The sequence below is a fragment of the Dipodomys ordii genome, unplaced genomic scaffold, assembly GCF_000151885.1.
Source record: "Dipodomys ordii isolate 6190 unplaced genomic scaffold, Dord_2.0 Scaffold39, whole genome shotgun sequence".
NCBI classification, from domain to species: domain Eukaryota; kingdom Metazoa; phylum Chordata; class Mammalia; order Rodentia; family Heteromyidae; genus Dipodomys; species Dipodomys ordii.
Genome location: NW_012267255.1, coordinates 5,952,759 through 5,972,457, shown reverse-complemented (window position 1 = coordinate 5,972,457; position 19,699 = coordinate 5,952,759). Strand labels below are relative to the sequence as shown.

Sequence of the window (19,699 nt, the reverse complement as noted above, 5' to 3'; positions counted from 1 at the left end):
CAAGGCTAGCACTCTACCACTTGAGCCACAGTGCCACTTCCGGGTTTTTTCTTTTTGCTTATGTGGTACTGAGGAATCGAACCCAGGGCCTCAGGCATGCAAGGCAAGCATTCTACCACTCAGCCACCTTCCCAGCCCAAAACTATTTGTCCTTTCTAAGCTCTGCTTATGTGTATAACAGACACAAATCACTTCTGCACAGGCTTTCTAAAAGGTTAAGTAGTATAATATAAATTTTTGAATGCTAACTGTTCAATAAATGGTAATGAATTTCATCTTTGTTAATGTTCATGCATGTTATTTGCTATTTGAAAATGATACATGATTTTTTAACATCTCCACTAGATTGTGGAGATTATGTACTTACAGGATTAAAAAAACCCATCAGTTGGCATATTTTATAGGATTTAATAAATTAACACATACTGTTGATTGAGCATAGTAACTTTTGTCTTTACTTGGCTTTAAGAAAACAGTGTTGGTATGTATCAGAAAATGTTGCTGTTTTCCAAGTGATTCTGTTTCAAAATCCTTACAGGTATTTTGTGAGGCCATAATAGAAGTGTCTTGAAATCTGAGGATTCTACCCAGATAATATGATAGGTACTCTGAGGGATTTGGGGCCGTATCCTACTTAGACTAATGTGAGACATCCAGACCTCCTGGGAACTTCTTACCGTGCAGTCCACGGCTCACTAGTTGGCACATGTCATAATGCCATCTCTGCCTCAGGAAGGAGGTAAGCACATAAGAAAACCACATTTACAAAATCTGAATATGTTACAGACATTACTGTTCCATCTTCTAACAGTATTCAGAAGTACTTGTGAATATTTCAAGTATCCTAATGTATAATTTTACCTTGTTTACTGGGGACTTCTGTGTTTCTGATGTGGATTTGTGTTTTTATGTTGTTGTGTTTTTATGTGATATTTGGCTGTTTTACATTTCTCTTAAAGTTATTCAAGGAACCTCTCCCTTGGAACTGAACACAGAATTAGCTTATCAAAGCAGCATGAAAAGGAAAGCCAGAAAGAAGAAAAAGAAGGGGGTCATTACAGCAAATGTTTCTGGGACAAAGTTTGAAATTGGTAGGTCTCTTCCAAACCATGAGATATTGGGAAAATTAGTTGGGTTTTTAAAATTTGTGTTGGATTTCAGAGAATTTTATGTAAGGGATCTTTAAAATGGCTTTTGTATAAATTTTTACATGTTAGAAGGTTTTTATTCCTATGTAGTGGGGGATGATAGACTTAAAAATTGTGTTAAGGGGTTTCTAAAATTTCAGATAAAAATGCATTTTAGTAGCCTTTTTGAACAAAAAGTGAAGTTTAGACACTGTATTGTCTGCATCGCTCAGGTTTTCTTTTTTTTGCCAGCTCTGAGGTTTGATGTTCATAATAAAAGAGATTTACATATTTACATATGCCTGGCTTTACAATTTTGTCTTTATGGCTCTAAGTAAGAACAGACATTTCCTAAATTCTGGCATGACCTGAATGGTCCTAGAATTCACAGGTTTGTGAATGTATGATGACCCAGACTTAAGGGTACAACTTACAAAACTTCCATGCTAACTGCCAAAAGTGCCATTTATCCTGTCAGTCTTTCCACTTGTTTCTCAGAGGCATAGACAATGTGTCTCATTACTGAGGGCTACTCTTTGGAGATGCCATTCTGATTTTGTCATTATTTTCTGCTTGTGAGCCAGTTGAGGGAGTCCCTTGGCTATATTGCTGTTGCCCTGCCCTTAGGTATGAAAGCTATATAGCCACAGAGCCCAGAAAACCAAATCTGCATGATGGTTTGCAATGCAGGAGAGGAATAACTTTCCTCAACTCCTAGCTGTTTATACATTGAAGGCCTGGGGCTTCAGTACAACTTTGGATTTTACCTTACCTCTTTTGAAAAATAGCGTTTTCAGTTAAACAGTCCTCTCCCTGATCTCTGCAACCCCATTCATGATTCTCTTTTGTGAACCTGTATTCCAGACACTGCTATGCCAATATTTTGGGCACTGTTGTGCCTGTATACTGGGCAGTGTTGCTTGTACAGTACATCCTTCTTCCTAGCCAGCCAATAGCAAACGGGTAACTCTTTATCAGTTTCATATGTAAGTCAAGTTATATAGATAGCTGATTCCACATCATGTACACAGGAGGCACATAAAAATAAAACATTTAAAAACAACGCATTGATGCTTTGCTAGGTACATAAACATTCTGTTAAAACTCAGAGTTCCACTGGAATTCAAAAATTACCCAAGTATATTCTTCCTGTTAATCTTAAACTGGAAATTTGTTGAAAGAAAAAAATGTCAATATGTGAACTGAATTCTGGATCAGAGAGTATAAACATGTAGTTTGTACTCAAAAGGAAGCTGTTTTTTGAATATGATACTTTACAGTATGATTACACTGTGGAGAACAGAGGTGGGCCAATATCTACAGCTCTTCTTTGAATTCTGCCTCAGGACTTCATGAGTAGACTGTTAAGTACCCAAAATAATTTGAACTAAGAAGGTGGAAAGTATAATGATGATCAGGGCCCATTTTTACCTTTGCCATTTTGTGCTTATCTCCTGGTCATAAGAAAGCCTATGAAAGTACATTTTCCTTAGTAGAGGTGTTGGCTTAGTTACCTGTGTGTTTTCACTGTACTATAATTAATTGCCTTTTTAGTGGTTTTGTGGACCTGATAAATCTGAGCAAATTGAAGCTACAGATGTTTTTGGAACAAGTTAATGTAGCTGTCATTTCTCACTGAGGATGCTAGGGTCTTAGAGAAAACTGTTGTAATGAAAAATAAGATTATGCTATAACCAATCGGCATCTTCCAAATAAAATATCATGAACTATAATATGTCTCTTCATATTTACACATTTCCAAGTTTTTGCACAATGACTACATTTTCAGTCTTTTAATTTCGATGTAACCTAACTATGTACTTGCAGTTCGTTTAGTCATCGATGAAATGGGATTTATGAAAACTCCTGATGAGGATGAAACAAGTAACCTCATATGGTGTGACTCTGCTGTTCAGCAGGAGAAGATTTCAGAGCTGCAAAATTACCAGGTAGGGGATTCATTGGGGTCAACTATTGCTGGAAGGAAAGTTACATGATCTGTTTTTTTTTTTTATTTGTTGGTTGTGGGGCTTGAACTCTGGGCCTGGGCGCTGTCCCTCAGCTCTTCAGCTCAAGGCGAGCGCTCTACCACTTGAGCTACAGCGCCACTTCTGGTTTTCTGGTGGTTGGTTTATTGGAGATAGGAGTCTCACGGTCTCTCCTGCCCGGGCTGGCTTTGAACCGCGATCCTCATAACTCAGCCTCCTGAGTAGCTAGGATTACAGGCGTGAGCCACCAGCGCCCGGCTATGATCTGTTTTTTTCAAGTCATAATTTCTTTTTAATTAATAGGTTCTCAATCTGTTGACAGAGTAGATTTCAGTTCTAAGTTTCTTGAATAGCCTGTTTTGTTGATACCCAGTCATGTGGACTCCCTGCCAGAAGCCTGCATCCTCTTCAAGTTCAATTTGTATCCTCTTTCTTTAGTTAAGAATTGATAGGAAAAAATTTTTCTTTCATCACACTTAAAAGTTGGGTAACATGGCATAGATTACATAGGGAGTTCAGGATGTGAAAATACTTTGCAAGGTGTAGGTTTACATGAATGCAGTCTGCCTTTGTTTATATAGTGTAACACAGAGAAGATGGACATCAAATTAAAAAGGAATTTTATATTTTATGCAGCCCATCTTCTCTTAGTTTAGAGTATTAGTACACCAGTGACCAACAGGGGCAAATAGTGGAAATTCTTTTTTACTTTTTTGTTTTATAATGCCTATATGTATGATTTCAGTAAATCTAGTATTCTTAAAACTATTTTGATAATAATTTGCCATTTATCCAACACAGGCACCAGAACTTTACCACTTAAGTTAATACTTTTTTCTGATTTCTTTAGAATTTTTTTACAGTTTTGTTCTCTGAGTACCACTGATTTTTTAATTCTGCAAATTAATAATAGGCCATTTAATTAAAAAATCTCAAGTTCACTAAAACATAAATCTTCAAAGATAGGCTTAACTGTTGTGGTATAAATGAAGGTACTCATGAAATTAGTGAGAATATTAATATTTATCTTTTTTTTTCAGAGGATCAACCATTTTCCAGGAATGGGGGAGATCTGTAGGAAGGATTTCTTAGCAAGAAATATGACCAAGTAATTCATTTTCTTATTCATTTTACGGATATTATAGAGATACCTTTAATAATGTTGCAATGATTTGAAATGGTATTTAGATGAAGAAATGACATTTTAAACAGCAATTTCTGGTCAATTCCTTGGCTCTAGTAGTACTTTGCAAAGAAAGTAACTGAAGGTCAGAGAAATGAGTAGCTTTATATATATATATATATATATATATATATATATATATATATGACATAGTGTCTTGTACTTCTCGTTGTTACAATGGTTTAACCTATATCTATATTTCAGCATTTTGTTATTTCCCTTCCCCTCCCCAAGTTAGAAAAATGTATATACAAGATGCAGGAAAATGAGTAGCTTTTACAAAGTCAAATGCTTAACAACAGAGCTGGAATTATGTCCCAGAGTTCTGAATCTTGGTGCTCCTTTTACTACAACATGCTATATGTTTAGTAACAGAGGTCTTGTTTGGGGGTGCTGGTCCTGGTGAACTCAGGGCCTGAGTACTCTCCCTCACCTTTGTTTCCCAAAGCGAATTGTTAATTGTAGCTAGGAGTCTTATAGACTCTTCTGCCTGGATTGGCTTCAAACCATGATCCTCAGATCTCAGTCTCTTGAGTAGCTAGAAGTACAGGCTTGAGCCATTTGGTGCTTGGTGGTAATAGATTTTTGTTTTAAAATTCAAGGAGTAATCTTTTTTTTTCTTTCTTTTTTTATTATGAAAATACTGTACAGAGGCGTTACAATTACATGGGCAAGATAATGAGTACATTTCTTATCAAGCATTGTAGCCTCCTCCTTTGTTTCCCTTCCCATCCCTTCCCATCCTCCCCCTGCCCCCCCACCCAAACCTCCCCGCTCCCCCTCCCCCCTGCAAGGAATAATCTTTATATGGCATTTAATGGATATTTTTGTCAGTTAAACCTTGCAGAAACTAGTTTGCTTCATCATATGCTGTGTATGTGTGTTTTCATATTGGTTATTGAACATCCAGCATATGACAGGCACTATATTAGTGCATGTACACACATTCATACACACAGACACATATATGCGTGTTCACTCAGGGCTATATATGCACATATACACATATATTTATCTCTGAGGTTAGTATTAAAGTAATGATATTTCATAGAAAAACTATAGACTAAAAAATCTGTCTAGTGATTTGTTGACTGAACTATAGATTTCGTTCCTTGTGTTTGTTTCTGTGAATGTTTAGATTGCTTTGGCTTTTTTTTTTTAGCTTGAAATGTTGAGTGATAAACAGAATTTGAAAAAAAATTATAGAGGCCTATTCCTAGAGAAAGTTCAGTAGGATGTGTTTATTATTACATCAACACTAATGTCTTCCTTGTAAATGCCATTATGCATCTATTTACTAATTGGAGTGTGTGTGTGTGCGTGTGCGTGCACACACCAGAATTTAGGCTTGAACTAAGAGCTTTGTACGCTTATAACTAACTCTCTACCTCTTGAGCCATGCCCCTACTTCTTACTTTTTGCTGGTTAACTGGACATAAGCATCTTTTTCTGCTTAGAGTTAGTTTTGAACCTCAATCCTTAGATCTCAACCTCTTGAGTAGTTAGAATTACAAGTGTGAGATATTGGTGGCCAGCAACTCAGTAGTTTTTTTTTATTAGTCTTTGTTTCAGAGATCATTAATTTTAATATACCACAAAAGTACAAGGCAGAAAAAAGACTTGGTGATGCTGTGTTTGGGCAGTAGTGCTGACAAGGATAGTGACTCAGATTGGAGAAGCTTGGAGTAGGCTTCCTAGCTTAGAATTCAAAATGGAACCCTGAGGAGAAGGTAAGAAGATGACAGGCAGAGACAAGAGAGACCATATGGATGCTTCAGCCAACATGATTTTTGAAGACCCTTATAGTAGTTGTCTGGCTATGTAGGATGTAGAGGGGCTCTGCGTATACAAAGATCCAGCCAGGTATGCCACTATATTTTATGTCACTCATTCATCTCTTCATCCCCTCAACATTTAAATAATTTTTTTCTGAGAAAAATGTTATTAAATGAATTTAAGCAGAGAAATAATTTTAGTAATGGTGGGACTGTAGATAATGAATTCAATGTAGTTGGGACACAGAGAGAAAACTTTGTAAGAAATAGAAACATCTAATAATCCACAAGAGAATGGCAATGGGGAAGAGAGAATAAATAGAAGGGTTTTTCTTTTTTTCTTTTTGTCCTAGCTTTGAACTCAGAGCCTTGTATTTATCAGACAGGTGCTCTACCACTTGAGCCATGCTGCCAGCTGAAATTGAAAAGTATTAGAGACAGAACTGATAAAAGGAGAAGACTGCTATGAGGAGAGGTCTTCAGGATGACATTCTGTGGGTTGTAAGACTATCGGGATTCCAAGAGTGGGATTCAGAGGAAAATTTGGGGCATGAGTCGTTAGTTTCTTTCATCATAGAACACATATTTACCACACATCTGTTGTATACCGGCCCAGTGCCAGCATCTGGGTACATAAAATAATTAAACAGACATGATTTCCATACTATCCAACTGCAGCTTTTCTAAGTGCTAAAGTAGAGGCACAGAGCTCTAAACTTGGTGTGTGAGAGCTATTGTGACCTAGTTATGGAGGTGTGGGAGAGTTGCCCTGAGGACAAGATAAGGAAAGCAATAGATGAAAGGTAGATAGAGTTTAAAAGTGCAGATGGTTGGTAAGAAGCATCCAGGGAGGAAGGATAACATGAGCCAAAGTCATGTGGAGGGAGAAAGCATGAATAATCATGATGCTGAAATAATGCCCAGTGCAGCTGGGGCACAGAGATGGGAGTTTAGCTGAAGGGCGATAGTGTTCAGAATTACTGTCTTCATTTTGTGTGACATAGGGGAAGTGAGGGTGAGGAGACTGGGCTTGTTGGTAATTTGGAAAGCTCTGTATGCTCTGTAGAGAAGAGAACAATAGTTTTCATAGTTGAGGGAGGTAAGGGTGAACCTTTTAGTAGGTTTTTACAAACAGGCCAGTTCCCATTCCAGGGTCCTTCAAACTCTCCTTAAGGTAGAAGAGTTTCTGTTAGATTAAAAAGTAATGGCCTAGTACTATAAAGATAGAGTTAACCCCTTGTCTAATATTACTGAGTCAATCCCTGACAGAGTGGAAATTATCCCAGATTTCCAAATTCCTAAGAAAGTCTGTATGTTTCTTTTGAGGTAGTTTACCCCTGTTGAGTAAGGTATTTCATTTGAACATGTATGTGCTTTAAGTTAAAAAATATATATCTGTGAAATAATGGTACCACATAAACACCACATGATTAGTACTTTAAAATTATTAAAGAATTGTTCTTACACGAGTGATGAACAGATGGGTTAGTTTTCATAAGTCAGGTAATGAGTACATTTCAGACATTTTGCTCTCCCAGTCCTCCCTCCTGTCACGTGGTTAGGTTTAAAGGACATTTTTCTAATTAAAATTGTAACTTTATCTAATTTCCTATCATTCTTAAATATAACAAAAACACTTAAAAGTGTATAGGAAACCAAAACAGAACATTAGCACTGATACTGTGCTTTATTTTGATGTCTTTGGTATTTAATTTTTAAGCTAGTCAATATTATTCTATTTGGTATTGAGATTAGTTTGTGGGTTTAAAATGGATTAAATAGCTAGGCTTGGTAATTGTTTCCTTCTGCAACATACTTACATTTTTGTAGGATTCTCTTTGTGAAAATACTTGAATTATAACTATATCAATCACCAGTTGTGCTGTTGAAATGGTTGATGTATATTCTCTACTGTTAGAGTTTAGGCTCTCCTTCTGTGCATATAGGATTATAGGATACCTTGTTTTTTGTTTTTTTTTTTTTTGGTCAGTCATGGGGCTTGAACTCTGGGCCTGGGTGTTTCAGCTCAAGGCAGGTGCTCTACCACTTGAACCACAGCACCACTTCTGGTTTTCTGGTGGTTAATTGGAGATAAGAGTGTCACAGACTTTCCTTCCCTGGCTGGCTTTGAACTGCGATCCTCAGATCTCAGCCTCCTGAGTAGCTAGGATTACAGGCATGAGACACCAGTGTGTAGCTTAGGATACCCATTAAATTTTTTTTCCCCCAATCTGATGACTATATCTGCTCATTCATAAAAGACCTGTGAGGCTGGGAAGGTGGCTCAGTGGTAGAGCACTTGCCTTGCATGCCTGAGGCCCTGGGTTCGATTCCTCAGCACCACATAAGCAAAAAAAAAAAAGAAAAGAAAAAAGAAAAAAGCCAGAAGTAGCACTGTGGCTCAAGTGGTAGAGCGCTAGCCTTGAGCTAAAGAGCTGAGGGACAGCGCCCAGGCCCAGCGTTCAGAAAAAACAAAAAAACATAAAAGACCTGTGTTTTTGTTTGCTTATTGCCAGTTCTGAGGCTTGAACTCAGGGCCTGGGCACTGTTTCTTTTACTCAAGACTAGTGCTCTATCACTTGAACCACTTCTGACTTGCATACATTTCAAAAAGTCTTCTTTTGAAGAGGCAATATTTAAAAATATTTCATAATTTTCTTATTTTTTATTGGGAATTGATAAGTGCAATATGGCTAACATTGGTGGCAATCAAAAGTCGACATTTCACAGTATTAAGATACTATGTATTCTCATTGAATTGCATATCTAAATAAACAGCCTAATTTACAGCAAATACACAAACATCAGGAGATATGAGCCATGTAGTCACATGTATTGGTGGTCACATAAATAAAAGTGCTATTGATTCAGTCTTTCAAGTGGTTTTTCTCAAAAAAAAAAGAGTTAGATTCTGAAACACAGTGGCACAAAAATGAGCCAGAATTTGCTCCCTGTGGATGACTCTGATATCCAGAAATCATATTTATGACCTTTGGCCATGAATCATTCCTACTCCCTGCCCGTACCCTTAGACAGTTAATGACAGTTACAGTGCTATCTTGCCTATGAGCCTGACTCTACTTACCAGATTCCTTTGCAATTAAGAGCCTGTCAGTCCATTAATTGAATCAGTTACCATGCTAATGTATTTTACTGTCATTAGTGCCCAGCACAGTGTATAATCAAATAAATCATTGATATACGCATGGGTAAATTAGTACCTAACAGGGCAGACGTTTTTGTCTATTTTTTTCCACAGATGAATGTCAGTGTCTAGACCTATGACTAGTACATAGTAGATGCATGACAGTATTTGTTGTGCAGATCAATAAATGAATGGATACTTGAAGGAATGAGGCATGTTAAGTTTCTGTAGTACTGCTAGCACAGAGAAGTAAGATTTATGAGGTTGAATATAAATTGTCCTTTATATTCTTTGTGATTTGTAGAATGATCAAGACTAGGCCTCTGGATTATACTTTTATTCCTCGAACATGGATTTTCCCTGCTGAATACACTCAATTCCAGAATTATGTGAAAGAACTGAAGAAAAAACGGAAACAGAAAACTTTTATAGTAAAACCAGCTAATGGTGCAATGGGTCACGGGTAAGTTTATTTTTCCCTATAATCAGTAATATTAAAATCAATATGGAAAGGATAAATGTGCATACTTACGCATGATTGAGTTTCATTGTGAGAAAATAAGTTTCTAATTATTGCTTTTTTAGGAACTAAATCCTTACTGAGACTCATTTCTACTAACCTGCCCTATACGCTTCAGTAATTCAACTGAAAATTTAGACCTAGCGCTAGTGGCTCACCCTTATCATCCTAGGTATTGGGGAGGTAGAAATTGGGAGGATGGTGGTTGGTTCAGAGGTAGCTAGGGAACAAAGTTTGTGGGCCCCCGCTTTACCCTCAGTGGCACATACCTCTCATCCCAGTTATGTGAAAGATTGAGATTGAGAAGATCATGGTTCAGGGCCAGTCAAGGAAAACTGTGAGAGTTCAGATCAACAGAAAAAGATGGGTGTGGTAGGGTGCACCTGTCATTCCAGCTATGGCAGAAAGCTGTAAAAAGAGGATTGAGGTCCAGGCTGGCCTGAGCGAAAACTGAGACCTTATCTCAAAAAAGTAACCCGAGGAAGAAGGTCCTGCGGTGTGACTCCATCAGTAGTGTGCCTACTTATCCATTGTGAAATCCTGAGTTTATACCTCACTCCTTCCAAAAATAAACACAAATAAAAAATAAAAAGCAACAAGATGTTAGAATTTAACAGGAGATAATAGCAGAGGGGGAAAAAGAGCTGTTTACGGTTTCTTCATAAACACAAAACACACATTTACAATAATTTTAATAAGTCTGGAGAGTAAAATGGTTGCTGTAGAAGAGCTAAGTTGCTTTGGAGAAAGAAATGGAGAGGAATTTTATTCTCATAGCTAGAAGCCTGGAAGGACAATATGTGTGCTCTTTGCTTTATAGATATTTTTTTTCATGTTCTCATGGTAACTGAATTGAAAATGGGGAGGCACATTTTTAGTGTGCCAAGAGCTCAGCATGCTAGTTGAGAATAGAAAGTACAACTTAAAATTCTTGCTTCTTTTTGCTTGCTTGTGTTTATTTTTCTGCAGTGCACTTTTTTTAAAAGAAGGAAGTGTGATAGAGGCTGTTTTTGCTGAAATACACCCGAGTCATCTTAATTTTTATATGAAATACTATGGGAAAAATGGTAGCTACTAGCTAAACTATTCTAAGAATTTAACTTTTAGGCAAAATGTAATGATTTGATCACACATTATTTTAAAACTTGAGTTGGTGGCTTAAATCTAAAGTGTGTTATTGGAAATTTTATGTTAATTCCTTACAATTACACTGCTTTCCTATATATTTGTATGAACAAATATTTTGGAGAAGGCTAAATGAATTTCATATTTTTCTCAATTTTAATGTTAGACATCTAATATTCTATGCATTTAAAATTGTTGCTAAACGTAGAATACTCTTCCAGTTTATTTTGATTACAGTCTAAAAAATAAGCAGAAAAGCAGACAATAGAATAAATCTCATTGCCTGGGTTTAATATGCTGTAATACAATGTATAATACAAAGGACATTTCTAGCATCTGTTGAGTATATCTGTTTCCTTGTCAATCTTCTGTCTCATTGTTTTGTCTGCTATCAAAAGTGAACTATAGAACACTATCATTGTTCTACATTTTCTCCCTTCACTTCTATGAGTTTTTGTTTGATGCATGTTGGAGCTCTGTTATTAAGTGCACATATATTTATAATTGCTATATGTTCTGCATGCATGGACATTTCTTTTTTCCCCAAAATGTTTCTTTATTGAGATTACATGACTGCATAAATTTCACAATATTGTGGCATAATTATACTTAGCTAAAATCACTATCACTGTATAATATCATGCCTTGTTTTTTGTAACAATGTATTACAGTCTATTTTGTCTAGTACTAGCTAATCCATGTGATTGTGGACATTCAGTTTCTTTTCTAGGCTTTCACTTTCAATTTGTTTCGATCTTGGTCTCTAAGCAAATCGTTTGTAGACCACCTATAGTTGACTATATTAAAAAAAATCCATCCTGTTAAATCTTGCCCTAAAAATTTTTAATTTATTGTAATTATGGAAAAAGGGGCTACACTCTACCTTTTACTATATTTTCTCTGTGTTTTATATACTTTCAGTTCTTTGATTTATCCATTACAGCTTTCTGTTAAATAAGTAGCTCTCTTCTTGTGTACCACTTAAATTCCCTGTCATTTCTTTTATTTCTGAGTTTTCTAAGTGGTGATCCTGAGATTATATATCATCATAATTTATAATAATCTTTTGCATTAGTATCAAATTTCATTTTGATAAAATATAGTTTTTTGTTCCTACATAGCTCTATCCCTTTTTATTGTTGAGGTTGCAAATTATATCTCTGTAAGTCATGCTAACTAGCATAGATTTGTAATGATTACTTTATATAGTTGTCTTTTAAACTATAAGGAAAATGAGGTATTGCACACTGAAGTCTACTAATAGTGACTTATATTTGCCTATATAGTTGTTTTTCTGGTGTTCTTTTAACAGTTTGATTATAATTTGCCTTGGTGTGCATTTCTTTGCATTTATCCCACTAGAAGTTAATAAAGCTCTTGGATATTGTAGACAATTTATATTTTCACTACACTGGAACATTTTCTGTCATTATTTCTTCAAATATTCTTTAGAGTCTTTCTCTCTCTCTTCCTCATAGATTGCCATTATGTGTATATTGGTATGCTTATAGATACGTCCTCACACAGGTTTCCTTTGGCTCTATGTAGTTTATCTGATTGGTTTTTTTGTTTCAGCTCCTCAGTCTAGATAATCTCAATTAGTATATCTTCAAGTTTTAAATTTCCTTCCTTCCTTCCTTCCTTCCTTCCTTCCTTCCTTCCTTCCTTCCTTCCTTCCTTCCTTCCTTCCTTCCTTCCATTTTCATCCCTCCCTCCCTCTCTCTCTCTCTTCCTCTCCCCCCTCTCTCTCAGTTATAGGACTTGAACTCAGGACCACAGTGCCACTTCCTGTTTTCTAGTGGTTAATTATAGATAAGAGTCTCATGGACTTTCTGCTGGGCTGGCTTCAAACTGCAACCCTCAGATCTCAGCCTTCTTAGTAGCTAGGATTATGGGCATTAGCCACAGGCACCTGGCTTCTTTTTATATTTATAAACATATCTTATAGTCCTATTAATGACTCTTCATTAAAGTTACTATACTTTTCAACCCTAGAATTTTTGCTAAGACAAAAATCGGATTTTTAATGAGGCATTGGTTTTATGATTTCCCTTTTTCTGTAGTTTCCTTGAGCATTTGGTATAATTTTTCAAATAGTTATTAAACATTTATCTAATAAGCTAATTGTCAAGGCTTTGGTGTTCTGTTTTTTTTAAATCTTTGTTTATGAGCTATATTTTTGTCTTTCCATTCTTCATATGTTTTGAGTATAATCTGAATGTTTTGAATGTTATCATATATGAAGACTGGAAGTCACATTCCATCCCTCTACATGGTTTTTTGTTGTTGCTGTTCATTGTAGTGCCCATATTTTGTTTAGGGACTCTTAGAACTAGCTTTCTTGTCTAAATTCTTAATTTTGTGTGACCATTTAAGTTTTCATTTGTCTAGTTTATTAATCATCTAGTAAATGAATAGAAGTGTCCTTAAATACTGGTATTAAAAAAAAAACCTTGAGGGATGCCAGTCATTGCAAATGTGCTTATGGAAGCATGCCCTCAATCTTCTGACAGACTGTTTACAGCTCCACCTTAGATTGTGAAGTCTGATGTTTAGCCAAGAGACAAGAGATTAGGTCCTTCTCATGTCTATCCTGAATTTTTATAGGTTTTTGACATACACATTGCCTTCTTGATTCTCAGAAATGTCAGAGCTTTTCAAAATCCTAAAGATTTCCATTCCCCATCATTTCTGTGTTATTTGTTCCAAGTGATATTTGTTGCCCTATACAACAGGGACTAATATATTTGCCTTTAAATATATTTTAAAAATAGTCCTCACAGTCACTTCAGTGCTAGTGCAGATCTGAGATAGGCAGATTTAAAACAGGCCTTTTGACTTGCCCAGGAACCCTAAACAGGTAAAAATAGAGAAACATCAGACAAAGATCCATTCAGCATACTCCATAACCAGGCATCTGTGCTGGGAGTCTAGGATATTGCTCAGCTCCATTGATGAACTCTAACTAGAAGAAATTAAAATGCTATAGAGCTCTTTTATGCCGATATATAGTTTTTGTTGTTGTTTCCTGATTCAGTTACTTGAACGTTGCAAGCTTGTATTCAGATCATCACCTCCAAGAGTTGATCGTGACTCCCCCCGCATTTGTTGCTTTTGTGGAGTACCCAGTTTCGGACTTTCCTGTACTACTGTTTCCTCCTTGAGTCTATAGATAACATTTGGTACATCTTGCCTCCATATCATATTATTTTTCCCTTTTTTCCCATGAACTTAGGATTTCTTTGATAAGAAATGGTGACAAACTTCCATCTCAGGATCATTTAATTGTCCAAGAATACATTGAAAAGCCTTTCCTCATGGAGGGTTACAAGTTTGATTTACGAATTTATATTCTGGTAACATCATGTGATCCACTGAAAGTCTTTCTCTATCATGATGGACTTGTGCGAATGGGAACAGAGAAGTACATCCCACCAAATGAGTCCAATTTGGTAAGTGATACTAGGGAGAACTTACACTTCCATTCATTTTCCCAATAAATAGTTTGGAAAATGTTTATTACATATAGAGAGTATTTCAATCAGATTTCCTTCTTAGGAGTATATGGTCTAGAAGACTAATGCACATAAGCAAGATTGCTTTAACTTACAGACAACTTTGGGCAACATGGAAAAGAAAGTTGTGTGATCTAGGCAATTAATTAGAAATAAGTTTCCTCTCTGTGGGTACTTTTGAGTGCTGTGAGCACAGTCCAGATTTCAGAGTATACTTCTCTATATGCAGAAGTCCTCTGCAGAAATGACTCTAGTAGAAACATAAACAGTATGCCACTGAGAAGTAACAGTAAACTGCAATGAGTTTGTTCAGTGCCTTCCGCGGGGGGGGGTGTGACATTTGATTGGGCTTTGTGTAAAAAGTAGGATGTGAACATGTAGAATGTGAGAGGAAAGAGCAAAAGTTATCAGACAGTAGTTAATCATTTTTTTAGAACAAAAGAGAGAGTTGTAAAATTTACACTGACAAATGTGAAATCAAGACACAAATGAACAGTTTCAGTGTGCATCATAAAATCATTAAGGAGAGAAATTTGTAGGTATTTTCCTACTCATTTTTCTTTGTTACAATCATCATATTTCATGAAAGTTCTAAGTGTAGCTTATCATAAAAATCATCAGCTATAATTTATAACTTAAGGAAGTCAAATTATGATTTATTAACTATTTAAAATTAGTTTATTGCTTCACAGTTTGAGAAATTACTGGTTATTATTCTTCCTCAATATGTATAGACTTACCATCATTAAGAATGGTAATATTTTTGTGTGTGCTGGTCCTACGCTTGAACTCAAGCCCAGGCACTGTCCCTGGGCTTTTCTTTTTAAGACTAGCACTTTATCACTTGAACCATGGCTCCACTTTCTATTTTTTTTTTGGAGTAGTTTATTGGCGATAAGCGTATTGAGCTGTGTACTGGTGGCTCATGCCTGTACTCCTAGCTACTCAGTGAAGATCATGGTTCAAAGCCAGCCTGGGAAAAGTCTGTAAAACTTTTCTGTTCCCAATTAACTTCCGTCAAACCACATGTGGAGCTGTAGTTTAAGGCGGTAGAATGCTAGCCCTGAGAAAAAGGGCTCAGAGCTCAGGGGCAGTGCCCAGGCCCTGAATTCAAGCCCCATGACCACGACCACCACCACCACCACCATGAAAAAGAGTCTCACAGACTTTCTTGCCTGGACTGGCTTCAAACAGTTATCCTCAGATCTTAGCCTCTTGAGTGACTAAGATTACAGGAATGAGCCACTAGCACCTGGCTTAAGAATGGTAATATTTTTAACTTGAAATATAGCCAAGTGTTAACATTGCAATATTGTAAACCTAGCAAAGAAAAAAAGAGAAGTTTTTATAGGAAAGGACATCAAAAGGAATAAATATTTAATTAATGGCTATAAGATGTGTTTATATCAATAACCAAGTAATGTTTGGACTCTATTATGTTGTAGGCATTGTGTCATTTTGGGGAAGACACTGACTGAGACAGATATAGTACTTGACCTCACAGAAGCAGCAGTGTCATGGGAAGGCAGAAAGTTTTATAGATGAGTACAATATATAATAGTAAGAATGAAGTCCTAACAAATAGGTCATGTTATGGTAGTACCAGCAGGGTACCTCACCCAGCTAGAGAAAAGGGCAGGGAGGGAAGTGTGTCAATTGAAGTCTGAGTAATGAGGAGCTGGCCAGGTTTCGGGGGGAGCAGGGCAGAGTGTGGTGGAGCTTCGGGCATAAGAGTGTATTGGAGTCAAAAGATCAGACGAGTTCAGGTTGGCTAAAGTGCAGGTGAAAAGAAATGCCTGTTCAGAGATGAGAATGGTAGGTTATAAAACTAGATTATTGAAGATTTTGATGGCCACATCCAGGATTTTGGAATTTAGCTTAAGATGAAGCTTTGAAAGGTCTTAATCTAAGCAGAGAAGGAATGGGATGTGAATTTTCAAATTCACCTGATGTGCAGTTGTGGGGAATCTGAGGTGGAGATGGGTAGAAAAAGCATGGAGTACAAGAGACAAGAAACTGTTTTAGTCAAATCACATATGAACGGAAGAGATACTGAGAAAAAAGAGCAGTTGGAGCTGACTAAAAATATGAACATAGATTTCAGGTACATTTAGAATAATATGGATAGCATTTGTATTGTATGGTGACAGGTTGGATTTGTAGAATAAAAACGAGAAAGAGGGAAATCAAGAGTAAACTTAGTGTTAGGCCTGGACAATGGGAAAGGATAAAGGAATATGGGAACTATAGACAAAATTTGAGATTAGTTATCTTATTGGGATTAAAATAATTGAAGTGGATAAAAATGGATTATACAGAAGGCAGTATTTATCTTTAGATGGTATTGGACATGGGAAGGCTGGGAAGGATTCTTTTTTGTAGTAAAGTGCTTTGTTCTTACATACTAAGCTATGTGTATATAATTTGCTTAAGTACGATGGATTTGGAAGTCAGAATGAGAAATGAAGAGAAGGGAAATGCCATTGCCACTTGCTCTTAAGCTTTTGGCTTTGGTTTTCACATGCATCGTATTCTACTCTGCTGCTCTCCTACGTAATCTCTAACCACCTTAACAATTTTGTGATTTTTTAAAAGTTGAATTAAAAAATTATGTAAAATGAGACCACAGTGATGTGTAAGTTTATGAAAAAAAGGCCTTGGAAAAAACATAAAGCATAATGGTTGTATTGGTTGTTTTTGGATAGCAGACTCCTGCTTGGTATCTGTCTTTTTGTAATTTTAGAATTTAAAAACAGCATGTATATTTGGAATGACTTATATATTTGTGTCAGAATTAAGTATCTAGAGCCTCTATATAAGGAGAATAAGACAGAGACCTATAAATGTTCAAATATATTAGACACTCACTTTTCCTGTTACCACGTAGTGCTACCATGTAGTGGTCATTTATTTAGTTCTTCAAAAGTTTTTGAGTAAAAACCAATTTAGTAACAAGCCTAAAGACTGGCAAACAGGGTAGCATACAGTCAGTTTTACCTTTGCAAGGTGCTATGAGGTTCATAGATGTTTTGTGGATGCTCCTAAAATATCAATTAATGAATGAAAGACATCAAAATTTTACTTAGTTTGCACATGTATCAGTAAGCTACATGTAGCACAAGTGATATTTCTGCCTATTTTGTTTCAAAGATCTTAATATCAGTGCCCTAACAAACTACACTGAAAATAAAATAGGACATGGTTGTAACTGATGATTAAGAAATCAAAATAGTAAAATAGTAATCATATATTCAGAGTATTCTTTGGGAGTGGGAATCTGAAGAGGGAAGAATTAAAAACAGAGTCAATAAAGAAGCTTCATACAGTTTGATAAAGAACCATTAGATGTATAATCTTTATGAGAACTTTTAAATCTTGGATTTTCTTTCAAGCTTATTTATCAATAAATTTTCATACTAAAGAAATAAGGATTTAGAAAAGATTAGAACCAAAGATCCCAATATGGGAGCTCTGTACATCAATGTTAATCATTTAGACATCTGTATAGCACCTTCAGGTGTGTTCTGTGGGTGGAAGCTTAATTGTACTGTCTTGGTAATGAAAAATAGTGTGACCCAGTCAGTACAGGAGGGGAGGAGTCAGTACAGGAATATTTGGTAGTTCCCTTCCTCCCTCCCTCTCTCTCCCTCTCTCTTTCTCTCTGCTGCCTGCTTGAATTTTCTTTTCCTCCATTCCCTCCCTCCTTCCCTATTCTTTCCTCCTTTCTTCCCTCCCTTTCTTCTTCCCTTTCTCCCTCCCTTTCTCCCTCCCTTTCTCCCTCCCTTTCTCCCTCCCTCCCTCCCTTCCTTCCTTCCTCCCTTCCTTCCTTCCTTCCTTCCTTCCTTCCTTCCTTCCTTCCTCCCTTCCTTCCACTTTTTCTTGAAAAGAATATTTCTCAGAAAACTTATTTCCTCAAATTTGGGTGCAAATGATAAAGGCTGGAAATATTAATAATACATCAAAATGACTTAAGAGCATTGCTCTTGTTTAGCAATATGTATGTTCATGTTTTTCTTTTTTGTTGTTGTTGAGGTGCCAGCATTTGAATACAGGGCTTCAAGCATACTGGGCAAGTGCTCTGTGTACTTTCACATTTTAACTTGATATCTTCTACTCTATTTATCTGATACAGTGTTCTGGTAGATAATATTGTGAGGAACACACACACACACACACACACACACAACTTTAAGTTATTACATCCTCAGGCCTTCAAAGGAAATGTGTCATTCTTTTCCTTGACTATTACTTAAATAACTATAAAATTATCAGTCTGTACATTATTATTTTTGTTGTTTTTGTTGGTCATAGGGCTTGAACTCTAGGCCTGGGCACTGTCCCTGAGCTCTTCAGCTCAAGGTGAGTGCTCTACCACTTGAGCCACAGTGCCACTTCCGATTTTCTGGTGGTTAATTAGAGATAAGAGTCTCACAGACTTTCCTGCCCAAGCTGGCTTTGAACTGCAATCTTCAGATTTCAGCCTCCTGAGTAGCTAGGATTATAGGCATGAGCCACTGGCGCCCAGCTGTATAAGTATTTTTTAAGCCAGTCCTGTGGCTTGAACTCAGGGCCTAAGTGATGTCCCTGAGCTCTTTTTTGCTTAAGGCTTACACTCTACCACTTGAGCCAAAGCTCCACTTTTGGATTTTTTTGTGATTTGGAGATAAGAGTCTCATGGACTCTCCTGTCCAGTCTGGCTTCCAAGTATGATTCTCAGATCTCAGCCTCCTGAGTAGTTAGGATTACAGTCATGAGCCACTGACTCCAGCAATCTGTATAATTTTAGCTTTAAAGTTGTTTTTGGTCTTTGAATTCCTTCTTTTCTGTGAAACTACAGATTTGAAGAATCTCATAGAGGGTAATGACTTTGATTCTCATTTGTTACAGACGCAGTTATACATGCATCTGACAAACTACTCCGTGAATAAGCATAATGAGCATTTTGAGCGAGATGAAACAGAAGACAAAGGCAGCAAACGTTCCATCAAATGGTTTACAGAATTCCTACAAGCAAATCAACATGATGTTACTAAATTTTGGAGTGATATTTCAGTAAGATTATTCCGCAGTTGTAATCATCTTGCCTCAGCATTAATTTAAAACACCACCAAGAATTTTAAAGAATAGATTACACTGGGCAGATAAAGAGCATTTTAAAGCAGATCTTGACAAGTGGGATTTTGCCAGTAGTTGCGGGAGAGACAGAATCTAAGTGTGAACAAAGTGCAGCCAAGGCATAGTGGTGTGAACATTGGTGAGGGTTTGTGAGAGGTGGTGCATAGTGTCATGTGTGGTTTGTTGGAGGTTTGCAGGAAATAACT

The 19,699-nt window shown here is 36.6% G+C and overlaps 1 protein-coding gene across 1 annotated transcript in view; it reads left to right on the top strand.

Annotated features, from left to right (window-relative positions):
* Nucleotides 1–562: 562 nt before the first annotated feature.
* Nucleotides 563–19,699, top strand: part of Ttll7 (tubulin tyrosine ligase-like family member 7) — an 88,648-nt gene continuing 69,511 nt past the window's right edge. The window contains exons 1-7 of the mRNA XM_013018190.1: nucleotides 563–739; nucleotides 960–1,091; nucleotides 2,955–3,076; nucleotides 4,156–4,223; nucleotides 9,523–9,681; nucleotides 14,099–14,315; nucleotides 19,266–19,430. Of these exons, the coding sequence (XP_012873644.1) occupies nucleotides 715–739; nucleotides 960–1,091; nucleotides 2,955–3,076; nucleotides 4,156–4,223; nucleotides 9,523–9,681; nucleotides 14,099–14,315; nucleotides 19,266–19,430 (888 nt within the window). The 5' untranslated portion in view covers nucleotides 563–714. The remainder of the gene's footprint in view (nucleotides 740–959; nucleotides 1,092–2,954; nucleotides 3,077–4,155; nucleotides 4,224–9,522; nucleotides 9,682–14,098; nucleotides 14,316–19,265; nucleotides 19,431–19,699) is intronic.